Source organism: Cucurbita pepo, chromosome 12 (assembly GCF_057944985.1).
Source record: "Cucurbita pepo subsp. pepo isolate OVF chromosome 12, ASM5794498v1, whole genome shotgun sequence".
Classification (NCBI taxonomy): domain Eukaryota; kingdom Viridiplantae; phylum Streptophyta; class Magnoliopsida; order Cucurbitales; family Cucurbitaceae; genus Cucurbita; species Cucurbita pepo.
In genome coordinates this window covers 2,368,324-2,391,734 of record NC_141809.1, presented here as the reverse complement: position 1 = coordinate 2,391,734, position 23,411 = coordinate 2,368,324, and the positions used below count along the sequence as shown (strand labels likewise).

The window sequence follows — 23,411 nt, the reverse complement described above, 5'->3', positions numbered from 1 at the left end:
CTAGATGTGAGTTAATTAACTAGCGTGTAGAAATTAGTAGAAAATTAATACTATTAGGTAAGTTCTAAATTTAATGAAATTAAAAGTTTATGGTAAAAATTGATACAATTTAATAACTTTTACATTCCAATTCCTTTCCGAATTGGATCCAAAATTGACGGGTTAGTGTGGGCTTATCCATGCGGTTATGCACTCTTCGAACAGGAATCCATTTTCTGAAAGATTCTGCCTTTTGTGCTTTGGTGGGTCTCCGAGATCCTTTCGATACCTATATTGTGTTGAGGGGATATCTATATGATCTGATTGATTGCGTAAAGCTCTAAAAGACAGTTCTAAGAGCAAAAATTGTTTTTTTAAAAAAAAAAATTTATACCACGTTTCATGCCCAGTTATCTATATTGGAAATAATAATAATGAAAAAACTGATAGAAAATACTTTCAAAAGTTTATTTAAAGTTTTGAAAATTTCATGTTGAAAGACAGTAATACCCTTTCTAATATCATATTCATTAAAAAATAAAATGACGGTGATATATTAAAAATTAACTTAATAAATCATATTTTAGATGAGAGGTGAACAAGAATTGTAAAATTAATTTTAAAAAATATTCAATAAATTTCTAAATTTTTAATTTTGGGTTGAATAAATTAAAAATAATTGACCTTTATTTAATAGTATCATAAATTTATAAATTCGTAAATTTCAAAAAGTACTAAATTCTTAATTTTGAATATTAAAAAATAAAATAGACAAAATTTGGAACTTTACCCAATCGTCTTATTTAACCTAAAATATGATTTCAATGTTCCGAGTCATTTGGAATTGGAATCCCGAAATGAGTAGAGGAGGAGGATAAGGTGTGGCGGAATTGCTTCAGAATCAGAACCTATAAGCGTTCCAATCGGTGAAGATTTGGATTTGAATTTGAATTTTGAGTTTTAGGGTTTAGGGTTGTGTTCTTTGTATTTGAATTTGAATTTTGAGTTTTAGGGTTTAGGGTTGTGTTCTTTGTGAAGGTGTTCAGGATGATGAAGAAGCTAAGATGGACTATGGAGGGCCAAAGCTTTTGGGATTTGGATGTTTCAACGCCTAGAACACTCGATGGCTCGGCCTCCCCTGTTCCTACTGATTTGCAGCTACTTCCCTTGGGATTGTCCAGAGGTGTTCGGCTTTCCAGAGCCAAGCAGATCGATTTCATGCAGCAGTTCATGGCTGCTCCTTTTGTTCCTTCTTACACCCCTTCCCATGGCTTCTCTCTCCAGCGCGTCTTCTCCATCCCCTTTTCGGACTCTGGGTAACTCCATCCTCTCTATTTTGTTCTTGGATTTTTCTCATTTCCTATGTTCATGTACTCATTTGTATTGATTCTCCATCAAATCTGGCTTAAAAGCACTGCAGGTCCGCTACTCTTTTAGGTCAGTTCAATGTGCAGAAATTCGTGTCCTCTCTTAAGAAATCTGGCTTTGGAGAGATGGGTCAGTCGATTTCCTCATTGCTGCAAGGCATTGGAAGGCACCTCCGCGACCGATCTTTGTATGCGTTTGGTGTTTCTTCTGATATCTTGTTAACTCCTGATGATGCCCTGTTGATCAGCTTTGATGGATATGGTGACAGTGACATACTTAGAACAAAAGCAGTACTCCACCACAAGGCATGTGTATCCCTGGCCTCTAATTGAATTTGTTAATTCTGTTAGCTGCTTGTTCATTGTTTGATGTAGATTTTTATTCATCCCGTTGCAGTTCTTACATCATGATCTAACAATGGAGGCGCTTTCTCCAGGGCTTTTTGTAGACAAATCTGGTAAATATTGGGATGTGCCTTCTTCATTAGTCATTGATCTAGGTTCTGCTGCTACCGACTCGGGTTTGAGTTATCACTTGTCTATGCACCACAATGCTGGGTCTCCCTCACAATCTGGAAGTGAACAAACCTGTATGGCTCCTTTCTGTTTACTTCCTGGTTTATCAGCCAAGGCTGCGTTTGCCTTAAAGAAGAACTTGGAAATCTGGAGAAGCAATGCCAAGAAGTTAAAGAGGGTGCAACCATATGACATTTTCCTATCAAATCCTCACGTTTCATTGTCAGGGATTATTGGTATGGATTTATGGATTTATCCCCTAAGTTTTTCGCTATGTTTTAATTCTGTGTCAAATTTTATCAAATTCTTAATTCAACTCCGAGGCTAGGAAATCGAACAAACAAATAAACAAAATCTCACCAGCCTCATGGTTTAAGGTTCCGACGTTAATCTCTTTGATTTAGGTGTTGATGTTCATATACAATACTTTGAATGTGATGAGACCATATATTTAGTCAATTTCAATCACGTTAATGAGTAGGGAATTCTTGAAGTTCATCAATATATAGAGGATAACTTGGAACTTTTATAATATTATGGGCAAAATGTTGTGAAGTGACCTCATTTTAACTTGCAATTGCCAACTTGGCCATTGAAATTCAAGGATTTGACAAACTCAGAAACCACCATAGTTGGACCCTTAATTCATGTTCAAAATTCTTCATTTTTGCACCAAGGAAACGAAGGAATTTAGTTTAGGATACTTTTGTTAGTATGCAGTTTAGCAGATTGTATGAAACTGCAAGCAATCCCTTGGCAAATTATTGTTGTGCAATTTCTACTAATTTTTGCATACCATTTCTCTATTGATCTTAAAAGGTGCTGTTGCTACTAGCTACTTCGGAGACATTTCGGCTGGATCGGCAGCAGAAGGCAGTCTTCAGGAGTTTAAAGGACTATACATGCAGACTTCTCGAATAAGATCTACTGTTTTTGCAGATGTATTTGCTTCCATTTCTTTTTCAGCTCAGTATGGGATGTTTCAAAGGAACTTTCTGGATCTTACCCGTTTTTCTGGACGTTTCGATTTCCATTCTGGCTCCAAATTCCTTTCTGGAGCCATGCTCTTGATAGAGGATCTTTCCAATTCCCAGCACCCAAGAACCGAATCCGTGAAAGCGACCTTGCCGAATGCGAGATTTTCCTTCCAGCAGCAGGTATGTATGTTCGTTCTTCATTCAGCTGCTGAGTCTGTGATCTTTCAGAAAATAAAACAAATCTTGCTAGCACATGTACTTCCTCGTATGCTCATCTCTTCTGCTTTTTGGATCTGTGAAGTTCTGGTTTCATGAGTTTCGGAAGTTATTTATGAAATTGTCTCCCGAGTCGAACTCATAATCAATAATAAAGGATCTTCGCACTTGATTGAACTTTTCCATGATTTTGGAGAAGTTTGAAAGGAAAACGATGATAAATGTTTCGATTGAATTCGGTGGCAAAAACTCATGGAAAAACCTTCTTTACATCTTTGTGTTAAGCCCACTGATCCGGGATGGCGCGTAATATGCATCTCTGACTTGTTGTTTGGGACGTTTTCGTGTTTTCGTGTTTTCGTGAAACATTGGTTGCAGATTGCTGGACCTGTTAGCTTAAGAGCAGATACAGGAGTTGCAATAGATTTGAGTAAAGCAGGATGGGGGAGTTTACAAGTGGAGGAGCCTACATTTGCGTTGGAATATGCGTTGCACGTCCTTGGTTCAGCTAAAGCCATCGCTTGGTATTCACCAAAGCAAAGAGAATTTATGGTAGAGCTCCGTTTCTATGAGAACTGAAAGCCCATGTTTCGTTTTCGTTTTCGTGTTCGTGTTCTTGTCCTGTTAGACCAATGTTGCCACTTCTATTCTTTATTTTATTTACTCTTAAGTCGTAATAGTTCGAACTTGAGAGTACGAACTTGAGAGTATATGTCTTAATCAGATAACCGAGTATATCCTCGGTTGACTGTTGGAGGAAATTGCAATATGAACACATTACATCAAGCAAAACAGGCTCTTTTTTTATCTTTTTCTTTTTCTTTTTTTAAGAAATTTTGTTCATGAAGCTCTTTTAATGATATTTTAGAAAATTTGTTATCCTTCTGTTCACATATTCTTTTGAACTTTGTTGAAGTAATCTACTTCAAATCTAATTCACATTTCGACATGATGTCAACTTAAAAGATGTGTTTAGCGACGTCATCCTTCTACCCCACTTAAAAGATTTAGCTATTCGGTTTGCCAACTACCTCCACCAACGTTGAGACGTTCGTTATTGAAAATTATATTTCATACCTACAATTACAATTATAAATTGTGGGACCCTAACAGGATTGTTCCATGAAAAAAAGTAAGAAAAGATTTAGCTATTAGGTTTGCCAACTACAGAAAAGATTTAGCTATTAGGTTTGCCAACTACCTCCACCAACGTTGAGACAATTATAAATTGTGGGGGACTCTAACAGGATCGTTCAATGGAAAAAAGTAAGAATAAGAAAATGAGAATGATCCAAATTTATCACAGGTATAGAAGAATATATAATTTTACATATCTACAAAGCATGCATGAATATGTATACGTGTACACGTGTCGATCTATCTGTGTCTTAACACATTCCTTTTCTATATTGTCCTATTCGTATACATATCATCATTGCTATCATCATTGATTATATGCATTTCAATAGGTAAACTCATCATCATATCGCACCAAATCGCATCTAAATTCCAAATCTACCCAAAGGGAGTAAAAAAAAATGTAGAAGAGACCTTCCATTCTCCATAATTGAGAGAAACCCTCTAAAATACCACATTTTGCAATAATAATATGCCCAAATCTCCAAAAGTTCCAATACAATACTAAAAAAGCCCACTTCTAGCCTAAGAAAAAATGGACAAATAACAAACTAACACACTAAAATTCTAATTCATAAATTAATAAAGACCACCTAATCCAAAATTTTGTTTACTTAAAACTACACTGCTTATCTAATATCTCAGCCTTCTAAGCTGTTGGACACCCTGCAACTCAGATTATTCTGATGGCATAAGAGCAAGAACAGACCCATCATTAGTTCAATAAAAAGGGAGCTTACATTTACTCACACTATGACTCCTGCCAAAACTAGTCCCAGGGCAATCAGATGGAAGCTTTAAATGGTCCTCTTTATAATTAATTCTCACGAGACAGAGACCATGAGGAGGAATGCACGTCGTATACTTGGCAAGCTCCTTGCGATCTCGAGTAGCCAAAATCTTAGGAACAACGTCAGGAGGAATTGCTTCTTTTCCAATTTGAAGCAACAAGGCAACCTGCAAAAGTAATGGAGAATATGGTTACAGTTGCATGAAACCGTTCATGAACTTAAATTTACGGTTCAAGGGAGTTTACTTTCTACCATAAGGTCGTTATAGCGACCAGCATGAGTAAACAAATCAGACAAGGGACTTCGTCTAAAACGATAGGTTTAACAAATATAATTACCATATTCCGAACTTGTCTATACAGGAACCCAGAACCCTCAACTTCTAGCTGAATAAGAGCTCCCTGAAGAAAAGAAACAGTTGCACCCTAAGCATTTAACCTCGGTTTTTGTATAAAGCTGAAAACGGAAAGATTTGCACAGATGACCAAAAGAAGAGGATACATAACTAGCCAAACCGGACTCGTGAGAGGCAGTCAGTATAGAAAAAATGAAAAGGTAAATTACAAATTTAGTGCCTAAACTTGGGTATGTTTCTAGTTAGTCCATGAAGTTTCGTAAATGTTTAATAGATTCTTGAACTTTCAATCTTATATCAAAAGTGTCCCTAAACTTTAAAATTGTCACATAAATCAAATGACATATTCAAAATTTCTATAAAACATTGATTTATTAAATATAATTTTGAACTTGTAATTTGTAATTTGTATCTAGTAGACATATGAGATCTAAAATACATCAAGTAGATGCAAAATTAAAAATTCAAGGATAAACTAGGCACAAAACTGAAAGTTTATGAACATATCAAACCCTCTTTAAAATTCATATTAGACACAAAATTGAAAGTTCAGGAGATTATCGAACACTTTTAAAAGTTAAAAACCTGTTCGATCCACACCTCAAAGTTCATGAATTAACCTTCTAATTTAATCAAACAAATCAAGGATTAAATAATGTTAAAACATTACCATTTCTATGACGTCAAAACGAAAAATGACCTTCACTGGATTTACCACTCGATCATTATGCGCTGCATTAGCAAAGGCAGAAAAATCATGCTTTCCAACGAAATAATTTGCAGCCTCTTTCATGGCTGCATAATTGAGTTTATAAACACAATGGTAAGTGTAGCAACGCTGAAATGGATCCAAGATGGCGTCATTATATATCTTGTAGTGATAAACCTTGCTTAATGTAGAAAACCGAGCATGAAAGTCAGGCACAGCAGGACTGATCTCTCGAACTCTTATATCCGCAGGAAGAAGACCATTCAGAGCAGCATGAATTCTGTCCAAGCTGTCGTAGTTAAATGGTGTAATAAAGTGAGCCACCTGAAACCTGCAACTTGTTGTAAGCAACAGCAAGCATTGTTTTTCAAGGACGTGTTTTAAGACAACTCCATAAAAGCACATCAGACCTGACCCCAGGCATGAACTCCCGTATCTGTTCTGCTTGCACCAACTAAATGGAGATCCTTCCTCTCAAGCCTTGTTGCTCCGGTCAAGGCTTCTTCAATGAGGCACTGAATAGTAGGTGGTGACCGCTGATATTGCCAACCTAATTCAGCATCAACATACTCAAAATTATTTATCAAACTTTTGGGCCAAGAGAGCCTCAAAATTGAAGTAATGAGCGCAAAATTCTCTGAGTTAACGCACAACACTTCAAACCAAACCCAAATCATGTCAAAGCTTTGAGCTAGCTAATATAGAGTAAACACAACCATGGAAAGTTATTACAAGTTGTTTGTAATTAAATATTTGTTATTTGATGAAGTGATTAATTAAATATACGTTATCTCAACGTATCCTTTTACAGTTTTTGTGACTGCTAGGATACAATGAGTTCATTTTCCAGAAAGAACTCTGATTCTTTGAGAGATTCTCTACAATTTCCAAGGAGAAAGAAAAATAATTTCTTCATCCATTCTGTAAGAACACAACGAAAATACTGAATATTCCAACACCGTTTTGGTATTAGCATTTAGAATATATTACGATGATGAAAAAGACATCCAACAGCAACTAACATCATAATCTTAATTCATTTAGAACTACCATCAACCTAACAAGATAAAGCTGGAACACCGACACAAAATCGTTCAATTCATTCGCCTGAACAGACACCTGGAGAGAAGAAAAAGAAACCTGAACCTGCATATCGGGTGCCGTCATAAGCAATGACCAACCGCCATTTGAAGCTGGGGAAATCGGGCTCTGTAACACAAGAAGAATCCTCCGAAATCTTTTTAACAATCACGACAAGACAAATACCTCATCAGAATCGTCAAAATTAAACCACAACAATGAGAAAACGAGATGAGAGATTCGAGAAGAACAACCGTTACCGGAAATCCACGACCAGTGGAAGGTGAATCTCCATTTCGAGATGGAATTGGTGAAAGAGGACGGAGAACGGAAGGAAGAACCGCCGAACCCACCGCCCAGCAACTCATCCCTCCTCTAAACTATTTGTTCAAATTCAAGATTGATAGACAGCTCAATCTATTATATATTATTAGAATCTCCGCCCCATTTTTAAATAATAATTTTTATTTTTTAATTAAAAATATCCAAAAATACATTTTTTATTTTTATAACAAATAAAAAATATTCTTTCATTTTAAATAACTCATTCATATTTTATTTTCAAAAATATCTTTTTACAAAAATATTTTTAAATTTTTAATTTTTTAAATAACACTCTTAAACTTTTTATAAAATAAATTCAAAATTCATTAAACTTTTTTTTTTTTAATTCACAAATATATGAACAGTTAATAGACATTTCAAAATTAATTAATTATGAATTTTCAAGAGCAATATTAAATTTTTTTTTAAATATAACGTAAATAAAGTTTTTTAAATTTCACTGAAAATTTAAATAAAATATATTTTTAGATTTTTTTTAACTTTCTTTTTTAAAATATTAATAAAACTTTTTAAATTTCATTAAAATTTTAAATAAAATACTAATAATTTATCTAAAAAAACTAAGTATTTTTAGATTTTTAGAATTATTGACGAGTAATTTTAAAATAAAATACAAAATTTATTGACATTTTTATTAATTTAACTAAACATATATATTTAAATCCAACATTAAATTACCAATTTTGTATATAATTTTTTTTTAATTTCGTTTATTTATTTTTAAATCCAAAATTTAATCGGTTAGATATCAATTTTAGGTCCAAAATTCTAGAGGTTGACGTGACAATTTTCAAAATAAAAAAAAATATATATATTTTTGTGAATATAATATGTGAAGAGTATAAGGTGAACGCGACTCTCCACAATAATATGATATTGTCCACTTTGAGTGTAAGCTCTCATGAGCTTTGCTTTGGGTTTCCTCAAAAGGCCTCACACTGATGTAATTAGCATTCCTCACTTATAAACCATGATCATTCCCTAAATTAGTCGATGTGGGATTTCCATCATCTTGGGATTTCCATCATCCAAGAAAGAGATGATCCAAGACGTGTGAGGCCTCTTAACCGCATACATACGAACTTCAACCAAAACCGCCCTTGCTAATTTTACTTCGTTCCTCCAAATTTCTTCTCCCAAATTCTTCACTTTCCCACTCCCTGCGTTTCACCGCTCCGTCGTCTTCTTCGCCACCTTTGATTCCTTCACTTAAGCCTTCGCTTAGCTTCATATCAATGCAATAAGTTTGCTCCCCCGGCGGAATGGCTAGCAGTGTGCAGAGGAGCCCTCGGTTGGATCAGATCCATGGCGAAGTTCGTGACAGTTTTCGTGTCCTTTCGTATGTATATTAACCTCCTCCTCTCTGTGTTTCTGTTAATTTTGCCTTGGTGTTTATGTATGTGTGTGAAACGCTTCCAATGGCGATGGCTGCTGTTTTGTATAATTTTTTTATTTTTTAGGTTCTGGGACTCTTCAAGCCCTTGATTCTGTTTGGTTTTTTCTCACCTTCTTGAAGTGTGTGGCGTCGTGGGTAGTAGACCATTCTTTTTATTTTTTATTTTCCCGTCGAATTAATATTTGTTAAACAACTGTTTCATTGGTCGAGTGGAGGGGTTGAAGAAGACCCCATTCTAACAATGGAATTTAAGAAAAGGCGTTCAGTTAGCAAACAAACTGGTTAGGCTTTAATTACAGGTCAGTGGACCTGGTTTTGAACTTTATTTTTTATTTTTTGGGAAAGAAGCGGAGTATTTCATTGATGAATGAAATGGCCACCGAAGGTGCATTACAAAAAGGATATTCAACCACGAAGAAAGACCATACTCTTTGGGTGCGAACATTACACCTATACATTGGATTTGAATTAGCTAAATCCCTAAAGCCCTTAAAAGTTGAGTGATTATTGTTGAAGATCCTCCCATTTCTTTCACCGAAGTGACAATGTGCATGTTTCGTCTCTTGAAAGAATAGAGTGAGCAACCAGTCTCTTAGGTTGAATGTGGGTTAATTAGAGGCTGTTTGAAAGTGTACCCAAATCCTTTTTGAAAAAACAGTGTATGAAGAGATGGTCTTGAGGCCCTTAGTCAGAGTTGCAAGGACAACAGTAATTTGGAGTGAGGCTGGTCCAACGGTGCTTTATTTGTATTCTGTTCACTGTGTTCATGCATTTTAGACTGACTCTCATAGAAAGAATTTAATTTCTACGGAAAGAGACTCGTCCAAATCAGCTTCTATAAGTGTGGAGGATCCCCATGTGGTATAGTTGAAAGAGTATTGTTGATGATTTTATGGTGAAAATCCAAGATTTCTCTAGCTGCCAAAGCCATTTATCCTAGCTGGTAATAATCTAGACGGTAGAGATAATAAGATTCATTTCAATTTTAGCCTTAAATTTAACCTTCAAGATTTTACTACCCATTTATGGCCATTTGAGCCGGTGAGCCTTAGTTGTATATGAATATTTATTTTTAATTTGTTCAATTGGCTTATAGACTATGTCACTTCATCTAAATTTTATCTAAGAAAGTGTTGCATGAGTATTTTGCTAACATGTGTTATTTAAAAAAATAATTAAAAACAAGTATAATTGAAACCCTGGGACATAATCTGAATCCATTGCAATACATCAAAAAACCGACTCGGACCTATATGACATGACCAAGCAATAGAAATACTAGTAATCTATTATTAACAACTTCCTTTCAACTCTTTTCACTGTAAATGAAGGTTGGAGTATAAATTAGCTAGAGGAGAGGAAGCCATTGAAAAGAAAGGTATCAGGGCGGAAGAAAGATAGGCTTGGAAGACCTACTGAATGTAGATACAGGAAATAGCAAACCAAGCACTTCTAGATGCTTGACATTTCACCTTTCCAAGAATGAGAGTACCTATAAGTTAAGGGACATAGGTTGTGCTCTTCTTGAATATTGCTCCTTGCAAATTGAATGCCTCTTGCCAGAACGAACTCATTATAATTTTATCCCCATACGAAATAGTGGAGTTGGGCTCTCATGCAGTCTCACTATATGTTTCACAACAATTCAACAATTGTGCAAGTAGGGGAAATGATGTTTTAACAAAGGGAAATGAGTGTACTTGGACGACTGATCCATCGCCACGAGCATGGTATCCTCTCCATGTTTTAGGCAAGGCCTCCACGAAGTTCATAGACACATCTTCTCATGACATTCAAGAGCCTAATGCCTTCTGGAAAAAGGTAATTATGAGCATCCATGATTCAAATGATTTTAATTTGCATACATTTGGAGTAAACAGTGCAAGTCTTCACAGCCCTTCGGTGAGTGGAGTATTTCTAAAATTTAGAAGAAAGTGGAGTCCCTTGCGCACTTTTATTTTGGAACTGGTAGCCAAATATTCGTTTGGCTTGATCTCTGAATTGATAACCCTCCTTTATAGGTATGTTGTCCTTGTTTCTTTGCTATTTCTTCTAATCTTGAAGGTTTGTTTCTTCATACTGTGATGCTTCAAGTTCTTCATGGAATACCATTTTTTGAAGATTACAAAAGGATGAAGAACTTATTAATTTTCAAGCCCTTATGATTATCCTTTCTTCAGCAACAATTAATTCTAATGTAGAGTCTAGGAGGTGGTCTCTTGAATCTTTGGGTGGGTTTCTGACAAATCTGTGACGTATCATTTGGCTTCATCATCTCCCGTGGACAAAGATCTATTTGCAGCTCTATGGAAGTCATAAAGTCCGAAGAAAACTAATATACTGTTGTGGATTATGCTCAACGGTAGCCTTAATTCTTTTGAGGTTTTGCAAAGAAAGCTTCCTCTCAATTGTCTATTGCCATTGGTTTGTGCTCTTTTGCAGCAAGGGGTTCTCTGAATCACAGTTTCTTTAAATGCCTTACTTTCGTTCATGTTGGTTCAAGATTTTTTAGATATTTAACCTCTGGTGGGGTTTCTCTAACATAATGAAGGAAAGTGTTCCTCAATGTATTGGTCCCCTTCTAAACCCAAACGCGAAGCTCCTATGGATTATTGCGGTCAAAGCCATTCTATGGTTGGAGAGGACTCAAAGAATTTTCAAAACCAACACCTTTCTTGGTTTGACAGATTTGAATCAGCACGATTAAAGTCTTCTCTTGGGGTTCCCTCACAAAGTATTTTGCTGGATGTTCTTTACAGGATATTTGTCTTAATTAACTTGCCTCTATTTCTCCTTTATAGTTTTTTCTATTCTTTGTACTGTTTTTTCTTTTTCTTTTTCTTTTTTTACTTCATTTTACTGATTTTTTTTCATTCTTCATTGGATTTTGTATCTTTTAGCACTAGTCTTTTTTCATTTCCTTAATAAAAAAAATTATGCCTGAACTAGATGAACCATGCTCAACTTTGCGTGTGGCTCTATCGTTGGATGCCTATGTAGTATATAAGGGAATGAACATATGAATGGGTTTTGACATCCCATTCTTCTATTTGTTTGAAGTTGATGTGATTTTAGGTTTGGTGTGCTTTGCGTATTTTGTTCCAGTGAGAAATATTGATATCCTTGTTCGTGGATATTCAATTGTTTATTTTTAAGTTCATGGATTTAGGGATATAGCCTCTCTCTGTGTAACTACACTTTTTTGAGTGATTAGACTTGGGTTGCCCGGTCTAACATGTTCAGTGATTCAAGCATTTGAGAAATGAATTGCTTAAATGTGAGTTGCTGAAGTTTTATAGCTGGAACACAGGTATACGAATGCTCCTGCTAATAGGAGGGTAGAGATGTTTGATGAGAGAGGCATTAATGAACCTACTACTGATGATAACATTCAGATGACATCATGTAAGTCTTTATATACTTGTAAAATCCATAAGCTTGTAGCTAGATACTCATCTGCTCCTTTTTGGAGGAATTTCTACCAGCGGAATCTGTCGGGCTTTCTATGTTTGCATTTGGTATCTTTGTTTTAAAGCTCCTTGTGGAAAAATATTACCAATCTCAAGTTGAAATACCACGGACGGATCTCCAACCACAGTAAATAAGAACTTCGTTTCCATCTGTTCTGTTCTTATAGGTCTGAATGCTCTATTGCTTTGCTTTTATTGATTATATGGTTCCATTCTCTAGTTTTATGAAATTCTACATTCTTTCATCAGCTCTTGTATTTTTCTCTTTCATTTTTTAACTTCAAATAATTAATTAGTTGTTTCCCGTTCAACCCATTCATGTGATCTGTTCACAATGACTGCATTTTTTACAATTATATTTCTTCAGTTTTGATATGTCTTGCTTGACATAAATCTTATAATATAAGAAACTTGACTTGTAGAGATTAGAATTTTGTTACCAATTTTACATTAACTAGATTTAAGGATAGGTCTGCGTTGAAATCCCAGCGTTGAGGACCCAACAATTGAAATTTAAGTCAAAAGAACAGTGGCTTTTGTTCCAAAATTCAATCTTCCAGATGCGTTCAAATAAATATGGTTTAATTTGGAGTGGTAAATTTCTATATTGCTGAATTATAGGAGGCAGAAGGAAGAAAAAAATGACCATACGTGCGGGAACTATGATTTCTTTGAGTTTGTTGTTGTACATGCGAGTGTTTAGAAGTGATAGAAAGGTTGTAATAGAGGTTTAAAGGTGTGGACATAACTTTTAAGTACCCTCTTTTTTTTCTATATATTTCACATTCTATTGGTATGTTTTTGTGCTGCAGCAATAACAAGTCAAGAACTCACCAATGTTGGGAAGAAGACAATGGATGATACTGATCCTGCAATTGAAAGCTCTAAAATGGTGACCAGTTTTTTAAAATGCACATGCCTTTTCATTTTGTTTGTCTTTGTATTTTGTTCTTTTTATAACTATTTTTCCTAATGTGAAGTTTGATGTTTAGGTAGTCGAACAAACAGTTGAAGTGGGAAGGCAATCTTCTTCTACATGGGATGGCCAAGTAAGTATATAAACTGACCATTTCAAACCATCCATTTTCTTAGAAAAAGAAGTATACCATTGGTTTAGCCCTATTAACTAGAATCCTTTTAGTGTGTCTATGATAGTTATTGTTTTCGCCATGTTGTCAAGTTTTAGTATTGTAAAATCATCAAGTTTTAGTATTGTAAAATCAAACTTTCATTGAGAAAAAAAAAGTGGATGGATGTGGAGCTGCATGGGAAACATGAGATGCTGTATTTTGGTTAACGAATACTTTGAGGTAGGATCCTAGTGTTGATAGACTTTAAATAAGGCGATAGACTTTAAATAAGGCGATCTCCCATCTCCTTTTCTCTTCCTTCTAGTTGTAGATATTCTTAGTAGAATTGTCTTTAGGGTGGGATAAGGGCTTATGGAAGCTTTTAGGATGGGAAGGGATAGAGTCCATTTGTGATCTCTCTAGTTTGTTGACGACACTGTTCTTTGCTTTTGTCAAGAAGAGTCTTTTCTTAATGTTAACAGCCTTTGTTCTTCTTTGAGTCTAATCCTGGTTTTAAGATTAGTCGAGAAAAGAGCTCAGTTATTGATATTAATTCATCTAAGGCTTCCAGATGGACCATGTTGGTTGGTTATAATGTAGGGATGGCCTAAACCAGAGAATCATGACTCCATGTTGATAGTAGTGGACCCACTGTCAAAGTACAACCGTTTTCATTCCTTTGCATCATCTATATTCGGCTACTACAGTGGCACAAGTAGTTGAGAAAGTAGTTCACGTACTTGGTATTCCTTGTAGCATGTCATATCCATATTCGGCTACTACAGTGGCACAAGTATTTGAGGAAGTAGTTCACTTACTTGGTATTCCTCGTAGCATAGTCATATCCATAGTCTTTGATATGGACAAGATCTTTACCAGTCTGATTTTGGAAAGGGCTCTTTGTCATCTGAACACTCAGTTACTACCATCCACAAACAGATGATTAGACGGAGGTTGTTAATCGAAGTTTGGAGGCTTAATTATGTTGTTTTGCCATGAACACTCCTTCCAATGGGTTTAGTGGCTGCCTTGTGCTGAACTTTGTTATAATACCTCCTCCCCTTCAGCAACTAAATTCACCTGTTTGAGGTTGTAAATGGGCATTCAGCCAACTACTTTACCTTACAACCAAGACATATCTCCTGTGGCTGCCATTGTTCAGGTATGGGGATGATATGTTGCATTGGTTAAAATCCATCTACATGCAACACAACAACGAATGACTTCTGTGGCCAATGGAAAAAGACAGATGTGGAATTTGTAGTGGTAGATTGGGTTTATTTGAGACTTTGACCTTACAAGGATCCATAGCCCCCATTGGAAAATGCGAAGTTCGCCCCGTTTTTTTTTTTTTTTTTTTTTTTTTTTGGCTTATTTCACATTAATATGAGATTAGGACTAGTGACTTTCATATATCCCAATTGCGTAAACCTATTGGCCATACTTTCCATGTTATTCCCTTAACAACAACTTTATTTGACGACTTAGGTTTTGCGCTCCAACCAACATAGGGTTTAGGACTATGTTCAACTTTCAATGACCCATCGAAGAAAGAAGTTCTCATCATTGGGAGGACGCAGCAAATGATGATGCGATTTGGGAGGCAATTGATGTGATTTCTGTTCCAATTTCTAGAGTCTTACCTCGAGGAAAATGTGGCTCTTTGGGTGCAGAGTAATGATAGATCCAATCGTAAATGTCAGTAGAAGAAGAAAAAGGCAAATGAGGGAGAGAAAATGGGCGGGAGGGATTTTTTCTGTTGATATGGGTCGTTAGTTTAGGATTTCATTTAAGCAACCTGGCCTATTCCTGGTAGGAACTAGACTCATTCTTAGTAATAGGGCATATATAGGTTCATAGGTGCCAATAGGTTGATTCAAGCATTATTTATTATTGTTAGGAATAAGGATTATTTATAATGGTTAGGAATAAGGATTATTTATTTGGTTAGGAACAAAAGAGGTCTTGAAATCTCCATAGAATTGTTTTTTCTACTTTCTTTTAATCAAGAAATTTCATTTTATCAAATTGGTTTTATCACATCAGCCCATATGGATTACTTTGTCCTCATAGGAAAATTTCTTAGAGTTCATCAAACATAAAATTATTCCAAGTCAAGCACACCTAGTTTAGAGTTGCTATGATTGGGCCTCCAAAAAGGGAGGTACACCTTATTGGTATAGGTGGGAACTATAATTCTTTTAAGTCTTGTTTAGCTGTACTTGCATACCCTCAGAAGTCCTTTCATTTAGACGTGGTCTCAGTTCATTCATGTATTGTTCTATGCGGGCCTCACAACTCAATCCATTCCATTGTCTTTGCTTTCTTGAAGTCCAAACCATGAAATGCACCAACATGAACTTTTGTTGGCTCCTTCCCTGTAAGCTTCAACAAAGACTTCTCTAATATTAGGTTATATTAAGTCAAGGTTTAGTTGTAAGGTTTTTTTCTCTTACCTCTTCTTGGTTTTGTTCAGACTTGTTAAAGAACTTGGAAATTATTTTCTTTTCATCGTTCTCCTTATAAAGTGGTGCATCTCCGTCCAATGGTGCCATACAAATCAAATTGTTTCAAATATTTAACTATTGAAGTATCAAGTGACAGGTTCATAGGACTCATTTCCTTGGACTATTTCCATTGGCTTCATGTTATGGATGGATTAATGAACTAACGATCATGATTTGGTCGCCCCGGTTCTACCTTAGAAAATATATTGCATCTTGCATAGAATTGCTTAATGAACTGAAGTTTGAATATTCGTTGTCAATTTTGGTTGGTCTGAAGTTAATGTAGCCTGCTTTGATTCCCTGCCCCCTGTTTTTCTTTTAAGACTCACAATTTTGGGAGCATGCATAATTAAATATTCAAAACAACAATGATCATTTTGTCCTCTCGAGGGTCAAATGAAATTTTGCATAATGACCCTGAATTTAATTTGAAAAAGTTATAAACATTTCTTCCAGCACAAAAGATGATACTTGGTATGAGCACATTTTCAATGTTAATATTGTTCCTTATTTGCTTGTCATTTTCTGCTCTAACCTTTTGTGGTCGTGTCTTGCTACTAACATTTTCTCTTTGTTAAACTACTAACATTTTCTTATCATTAAATTTTACATGATTTATTTTGATTATTGGGTATTGTTTGTAATGTTATCATGTGTGATTGCTTAGGCCACGGCTACGAAGAAAATAATTGCTATATGCCAATCAGGTGGTGAGTTTGTGAAAAATAAAGATGGATTCCTGTGTTACAACGGGGGTGAGGCCTATGCTATAGATATTGACCAACAAACAAATTTAGACGATTTCAGGACAGAAATCGCAGAAATGTTTAGTTGTAGTATTGATACAATGTCCATCAAGTATTTTCTTCCCGGTAACAAGAAAACTCTCATCTCGATATCCAAGGACAAGGATCTAAAGCGGATGATAAACTTTTTGAAGGATTCTATCACAGTCGATGTGTTTATCATGTCAGAAGAAGCTGTTGCTCGAAATTTATCCCATATGCCTGCTAGTAGGTAGTTAACCAATGAATCATGTTTATTTTCTATGCTTATTCTGTTCCATTCATTTTACTTTATTCTTAAATCTGCCCAAATCTTCTCATTTTCAGCTCAATTTAGTATTTATTTGTCTATACTATAAGTGTGGCATATCATGTTTTCTCTTATCAGTTTTCTAACCGATGGAGTTCCTCCTTTCCTTTTTCCTTTTTTTATTTCATTTGTGGATGCCTTATTCTCATATTCCTTTCAATCTTTCCTTTTTATTTAAAATGTGAGCTTAAAAAACAAAGTTGGATTTCAAATGGCTACTGAAGGGAATGGAAGTCGTTGTTCCTTTGTCGAGCATATTCTAATCAAATTCTCCCATTAGGTATTTGTGGGTTGGTTGGGGTTTATTTACTAGTAATTTTTTTTATTATTAAATTTATAAATATTATTGAGTGGTATAGAATTTGGCAATTATGAATATAACTTTTGAAAAAAATACTGTAAGTGGTAAGAACTATTGTGATTTTAAATTTAATTACTAAAATATGTTTGGTTTTGAGTGTGTCCTGTAATTCCCTTTGTTTGGGTTGGTATGTTTTTCTTGTCTAGAGTTTTTCTCTTTGCTTTCACGTAATCTTTTATTTTATCAATTAAAAAGTATTTTTCATTCTAAAAGAAAAAAAAAAATACAAAGAATATATAATTGTAAAACATTTTAAAATTTATTTATTAGTCTTTTAGATTTATTAAAAACCCTACATCTATAAACATTTGCATTTTCATATCTTATGCATTGTGCTTTTCGTTCACCAAAGCATTTAACATAGTGATCCATTATGACCTTTTTCCTTTTGTGACGCAACCTTCAATTCTGCAGGTCAAGTAGAACAACAGTTTCTGAGGCAGTAGTTCCTGTAGTTGAGCCTGTAGATGTTGCAGTTGAGAATATCATCGCCATGGATCAGATTGGTATGGACTTATCTAATGAAATCCCTTTAATTTGTGTTCCTGGGGTGTCTAGTGATGAAAAATATCGAAAAGCTGCACAACAATGGGAAAATGCCATTATTGGTGTAGACCAAAGGTTTAACAGCTTTAACGAATTCCGAGAAGCCTTACATAAGTACTCAATCGCGCATGGTTTTGCTTACCGGTACAAGAAAAATGATAGCCATCGTGTCACTGTTAAATGCAAATACCAAGGTTGTCCATGGCGAATATATGCTTCAAGGCTGTCTACTACCCAACTGATTTGTATTAAGAAAATGAACACCAATCATTCATGCGAAGGGGCTGCTGCTAAAGCTGGGTATCGGGCTACTAGGGGATGGGTGGGAAATATCATAAAGGAAAAACTTAAGGTCTCCCCAAACTACAAACCAAAAGATATTGCAGATGACATAAAACGAGATTATGGAATTCAATTGAACTATTCACAGGCATGGCGTGCAAAAGAGATAGCAAGAGAGCAGCTACAAGGCTCCTACAAGGAAGCATATAATCAGTTGCCATACTTTTGTGAGAACATCAAAGAAACTAACCCTGGAAGTGTTGCTTCGTTCACCACTAAAGAGGATTCAAGCTTTCATCGCCTATTTGTATCGTTTCATGCATCAATTGCTGGTTTCCAGCATTGTCGACCTCTCCTTTTCCTCGACAGCACTCCATTGAACTCAAAGTATCAAGGGGTATTTTTGACTGCCACAGCTGTGGATGGGGAAGATGGCATATTTCCAGCAGCTTTTGCAGTTGTAGATGCTGAGACGGAGGAAAATTGGCACTGGTTTTTACTGGAATTGAAATCTGCAGTGAAAACGTCAGAGCAAATTACATTTGTTGCAGATTTTCAGTATGGACTGAACAAGTCTTTGGCTGAAATATTTGACAAGTCTTACCATAGCTACTGTTTGCGCCATCTAGCTGAAAAGCTTAACAACGATTTAAAGGGCCAATTTTCTCATGAGGCTAGGCGATTTATGATTAACGATTTCTATGCTGCTGCTTTTGCATCTAAACTTGAGGATTTCCAGCGCTGTGCTGAAAGTATAAAAGGAATTTCACCTGATGCTTACAATTGGATCATACAAAGTGAACCAGAGCACTGGGCAAATGCATTCTTCGGAGGAGCAAGGTATAACCATATCTCATCGAATTTTGGACAGAAGTTCTACTGTTCCATATCTGAAGCACATGAATTGCCTATAACACAGATGATTGACGTTTTACGGGGCAAAATGATGGAAACAATATATAGACGCAGGGTTGAATCAGACCAATGGATAACAAAATTAACACCAACCAATGAGGAAAAGTTACAAAAAGAAATATCAATTGCACGGTCATTTCAGGTTTCACTATCCCGTGGGAGCACATTTGAAGTTCGGGGGGAATCTGTTGACATTGTTGATATTGATCATTGGGATTGTAGCTGTAAGGGATGGCAGCTTACTGGTTTGCCTTGTTGCCATGCTATTGCTGTCATTGAATGCATTGGTAGGAGCCCATATGATTATTGCCCCAGATATTTCACAGTCGAGAGTTACCGCCTAACATACGCGGAATCAATCCATCCTGTCCCAAATGTGGACAGACTAATCCTGGATGAATCGACTCCGGCACTAGTCACAGTAACCCCTCCACCTACTAGAAGACCCCCAGGTCGTCCAAAGCTGAAGCAGAATGAATCATTAGAAGTAGTCAAGCGTCAACTTCAATGTAGCAAGTGTAAAGGTCTTGGCCACAATAAGAAGACGTGCAAAGATTCATAGCTTCATTCTAGGAATTCCAAATAGGTAACTACTCTTTAACTTTGTTTCCTTGATTGTTAATATTTACTTGTTGCATTTGAAATTTTCTTTTTTGAGTTCATATTCTTCATCTTGCTGCTTCTTCTTCCTACCCATGGAGATTTTTTTCAAATTCTTTAATTTATTATTATTTTTTTAGTGAAATAACCAAGTTCGAGATCAAATGGAAGAATAAAAGAACACAAAAAACTAACCCCAAAAGGTGTCTAAATAACCTTAAAAAGGACTCTAATCAAGCAAAATATTACCCAAAGGACAACTAGAAAAAGCTTTACAAACAGAGGGTCAATGAGAAGTGTGAAATCTAACAAGAGACCACACCTCACGCCAAGGTCTCTCAAGCCCTCTAAAAGTTCTATTGATTCTTTCCACTCAGAAAAATTTCAAAGATAGAAAAACACAAGAAATTAGGTATCACTTTCTATGAATTATTGTTTTGGGGATCGTTTTAGTAGTAATGCTATGTAGAGAAGTAAATGGTAATGCCTTCTCAATCTTTCGTGGTATTTGGATGGCTACTTCAAAACTTTATAGACAAGTTTGATGAGGAAGTTGCATTTTGTGTGTAGTGACAATGATCGTTTTCTTTTTAATTTTTGGATAGGAAACAATTTAAAGATGATACCCATCCAAAAGGATTACGAAAGACTTCTCCCAAAGATAATTTAGGCTGTAGTTGCCAAAAGAAACCATATTTTTACACCAATAAAGAACATGAAAGAGTGATGCTCTTTTTAAATGTGAGGTTGGCTTCATTGGAAACTGAAGTGAGTGTTGAAAAGACGGCTATTTATATGTTTGGTGTTACATAAATAGCAATTCAAATTCACTCCCTTAGGAGCTCAGTGTCCTCGCTGGCACTCGTTCCCTTCTTCAATCGATGTGGGATCCCCCAATCTACCCCCTTTGGAGTCTAGCGTCCTTGCTGGCACACCGCCTCGTGTCCACTCCCTTCAGGGCTCAGCCTCCTCGCTAGCACATTGCCCGGTGTCTGGCTCTGACATTTGTAATAGCCTAAGCCACCCCTAGCTAGAAATTGTCCTCTCTGAGCTTTTCTCTTCAAGCTTCCCCTCAAAGTTCTTAAAACACATATACTAGGGAGAGGTTTCCACACCCTTATAAAGAATGTTTCGTTCTCCTCCCCAACCGATGTGAGATCTCACAGTTCTTCCTTAATCTTTGCATCCTATGTTGTGTTTGTATTGATCTCTTTCCTTGTCTCTTATTTGCTTGTATCTTGTTTCACCAACATGCTAAGGCTCCCCACCCATGACACTCGAACCTCGTCTTTTCCCAAGGCATTTTCAAATAATTTTAAAAAATTATGCACCTTGTCAATCTAGTCCAGAAAAGTCTCCACATCCATCCAGTTGCAGTTAGAAAAATTCTTATAACGGGAGAACCAAGAAGATTATTGACGTTTAATCGACTACCATCTGCTCTCACTAGAGCTTTCTTTCCCTGGAAAACTTCTTAAATTCCTTTCGTTACATAGCTTCCAAAAGAATAGCTGCGACAACATTGAATTAGAAAATTTTGGCCAAACCACCAAATTTGGTACCGTAGTAAAGTTGAAAAAAGACCATAAGAGGTGTTTGGAGCCAACCAAAAGAGATTAAGATCAAGAGCATGTTTGAGAGTGATTTTAGTTAAAATCATTTTTGTCATGTTCATAATCATTCTGAAACATGCATTTGTTCGTTCAAAATCAATTTAATGTTCGATTTTATAATTTTAAACGTGGTTTTCACACCATCAAAATTGATTTTGAATGATTAAAACCCTTTTTCGAAGTGATTTTAAACCAGTCACTTTTAACCCTTCCAAAATCACTTCCGTTATGTCGTAAATATTCTCTACATACTACCTTTTATGGTATTACGGAAAGTCGTTTCTGAATTGCGTATGATACCATTAAAGTCGATTGATCATTTCTGCTCAACACCAAAAGCGACCTTTATGACGAACAATGAAAATTTTGGTTTGGAATACTTCACTTTGCACTTTCTTTTAGCACTTTCTATAAGTTTTGTTTGGTTGGATGGGTAATTTTCTTGGCTGACAGCATACTCTCACGGTTATTTATGTGCTAAGTTAAATTTTGTAACTTTTAAGCTATACCTCAGGTAAAACTTGAAGGAGCAGTAACATAGCTTTCCCAAATAAAGAGATTTGGTTGGCTATAAGTTATCGATGGGGAATCACATGCAAAATTGGAGGTTAGCCTCAAAGAAAACTGATTGAAGAAGATGATCACCTGAACTGGGCGTGGAACTTACAAGAAAGCCGATCAGGGAGTGCTTGGGAACCGGAGAACTCCAAGGAGGGAAGAAAAGCTGAGAAGGCAGGTAACACTCTGACCTCAAACCCGACCAAAAGTGTATTTTGCCCTTAAGAATTAGAATAAAGGAGAGTTAGAACATAATCAAGGGGAATAAAATTATTCTTTACTGTGGGAGTGTTTACTTAAAGTTTTGTTTGGAAGATCCTATCTTATTCCTTTATTAATTTAACTCTTAACTATTATGTTAGCTTACCTCAACTCGAGAGTATAGAATAACCCGTACATTTGAGTAAATAGGTGGTCTTTGTTCTTTAGGGAAAGTTATTCTTGAAATGCTACTCTGTCTCGGTAGTTCACTGGTAGTTTTTCTTTGTTCTTTAGGGAAAGCTAATCTTGAAATGCTACTCTCTCAATAGTTCACTAGTAGTTCTTTGTTCTTGGGAGAAAATTATTCTTGAAATGCTACTCGTCTCGATAGTTCACTGGTAATTCTTCTTTGTTCTTTAGGGAAAGCTATTCTTGAAATGCTACTCATCTCGATGGATGGTTCACTGGTACTTCTTCTTTGTTTTTTTAGGGAAAGCTATTCTTAAAATGCTACTCATCTCGATAGTTCATTGGTAGTTCTACCTTTCCTTTTAAGGTAGAGTAAATGCTCCAATGTAGACCATAAAGATTCCTTGAAGAAGCTTTTCTCGATCGAGATTTTGGTATGCTCTCTCTTTATATGAACATATACTAGAATATGGTTAGCTCGTATAGGTTAAAGATTCAAACACCTGACTCCCTTACATCGAATTAAAAAAAATAACAGTACAGAATCTCAAAAATATTTTCTAAGCAACAAAATATACATTTTCGTATATTTTTTATTATTATTATTTTTTTTTTTCTGTAAAATATATGTTTTAGAAAAGGTCTCAGCAATACATTTTGTAAATCTCTCCAGAAATAAAATCCACCCAGATAAAATAAATTAAATACTAACAATAATAACAAACAAATAAATAAATAAGAATCTCTGCCATCTTTTTTGATTTCCGTTCTTTGCCAGAATTTTTATTTATTGTTGTGGAGATTTTGTTAGATTTATTTTATAAAAAAAAGATTATTTATTTCAAAAAGTAAAACATTCAATAATATAATATAATAATTTACAACACAATTTCTTTAAATTTAAATGATAATATTAAATATGGTCGGTGACACTTCAAATATATATATATATATATGTGGGTCAAATATATAGAATCTGCATAAATAAACATTTAATTTGTAAACATAATTTAAATGGATAATTTTAGTTAAAGAATAAAAATATAATTTTTTTTTTTCTAAAGCTTTGGAATTTTTTTATTACCTATAGAATAAAATACATATATATATTAATTACCAAAAAAAAAAAAAAAAAA

The 23,411-nt window shown here is 35.3% G+C and overlaps 3 protein-coding genes across 20 annotated transcripts; 2 read left to right on the top strand and 1 right to left on the bottom strand.

The window, feature by feature from the left end:
* Positions 1-758: 758 nt before the first annotated feature.
* PDE320 (pigment defective 320) lies at positions 759-3,869 on the top strand. Of its 4 annotated transcripts, none has more exons than XM_023693116.2 (6): positions 759-905; positions 1,018-1,295; positions 1,400-1,652; positions 1,744-2,098; positions 2,682-3,019; positions 3,434-3,869. In XM_023693116.2, the coding sequence occupies exons 2-6, from the start codon at positions 1,027-1,029 to the stop codon at positions 3,632-3,634; spliced, it is 1,416 nt and encodes a 471-aa protein (XP_023548884.2). In that variant the 5' UTR covers positions 759-905; positions 1,018-1,026; the 3' UTR covers positions 3,635-3,869. The 4 variants fall into 4 exon arrangements, with proteins under 4 accessions (XP_023548884.2, XP_023548887.2, XP_023548885.2 ...); XM_023693119.2 differs by having other exon boundaries at positions 785-905; positions 1,026-1,295; XM_023693117.2 differs by having other exon boundaries at positions 794-905; positions 999-1,295.
* Positions 3,870-4,744: 875 nt separating this feature from the next.
* On the bottom strand, positions 4,745-7,514 carry LOC111807720 (Pseudouridine synthase family protein). Of its 5 annotated transcripts, none has more exons than XM_023693565.2 (6): positions 7,382-7,514; positions 7,188-7,284; positions 6,458-6,597; positions 6,009-6,371; positions 5,322-5,384; positions 4,745-5,149 (listed from the first exon to the last, which is right to left on the bottom strand). In XM_023693565.2, exons 1-6 carry the CDS (start codon positions 7,493-7,495, stop codon positions 4,913-4,915), a joined length of 1,014 nt encoding a protein of 337 aa, XP_023549333.2. In that variant the 5' UTR covers positions 7,496-7,514; the 3' UTR covers positions 4,745-4,912. The 5 variants fall into 5 exon arrangements, with proteins under 5 accessions (XP_023549333.2, XP_023549334.2, XP_023549335.2 ...); XM_023693566.2 differs by having other exon boundaries at positions 7,194-7,284; XM_023693567.2 differs by having other exon boundaries at positions 7,388-7,514.
* Positions 7,515-8,566: 1,052 nt separating this feature from the next.
* On the top strand, positions 8,567-22,223 carry LOC111807224 (uncharacterized). 11 transcript variants are annotated; one of them, XM_023692849.2, is made up of 9 exons: positions 8,568-8,811; positions 10,200-10,689; positions 12,179-12,273; positions 12,960-13,054; positions 13,151-13,230; positions 13,331-13,387; positions 16,583-16,932; positions 17,786-19,700; positions 21,842-22,223. In XM_023692849.2, the coding sequence occupies exons 5-8, from the start codon at positions 13,192-13,194 to the stop codon at positions 19,674-19,676; spliced, it is 2,337 nt and encodes a 778-aa protein (XP_023548617.2). In that variant the 5' UTR covers positions 8,568-8,811; positions 10,200-10,689; positions 12,179-12,273; positions 12,960-13,054; positions 13,151-13,191; the 3' UTR covers positions 19,677-19,700; positions 21,842-22,223. The 11 variants fall into 11 exon arrangements, with proteins under 11 accessions (XP_023548612.2, XP_086985035.1, XP_023548617.2 ...); XM_023692848.2 differs by lacking the exon at positions 12,960-13,054 and adding an exon at positions 12,354-12,505; XM_087128907.1 differs by lacking the exon at positions 12,960-13,054 and having other exon boundaries at positions 16,623-16,932.
* The last annotated feature ends 1,188 nt before the right edge of the window (positions 22,224-23,411 follow it).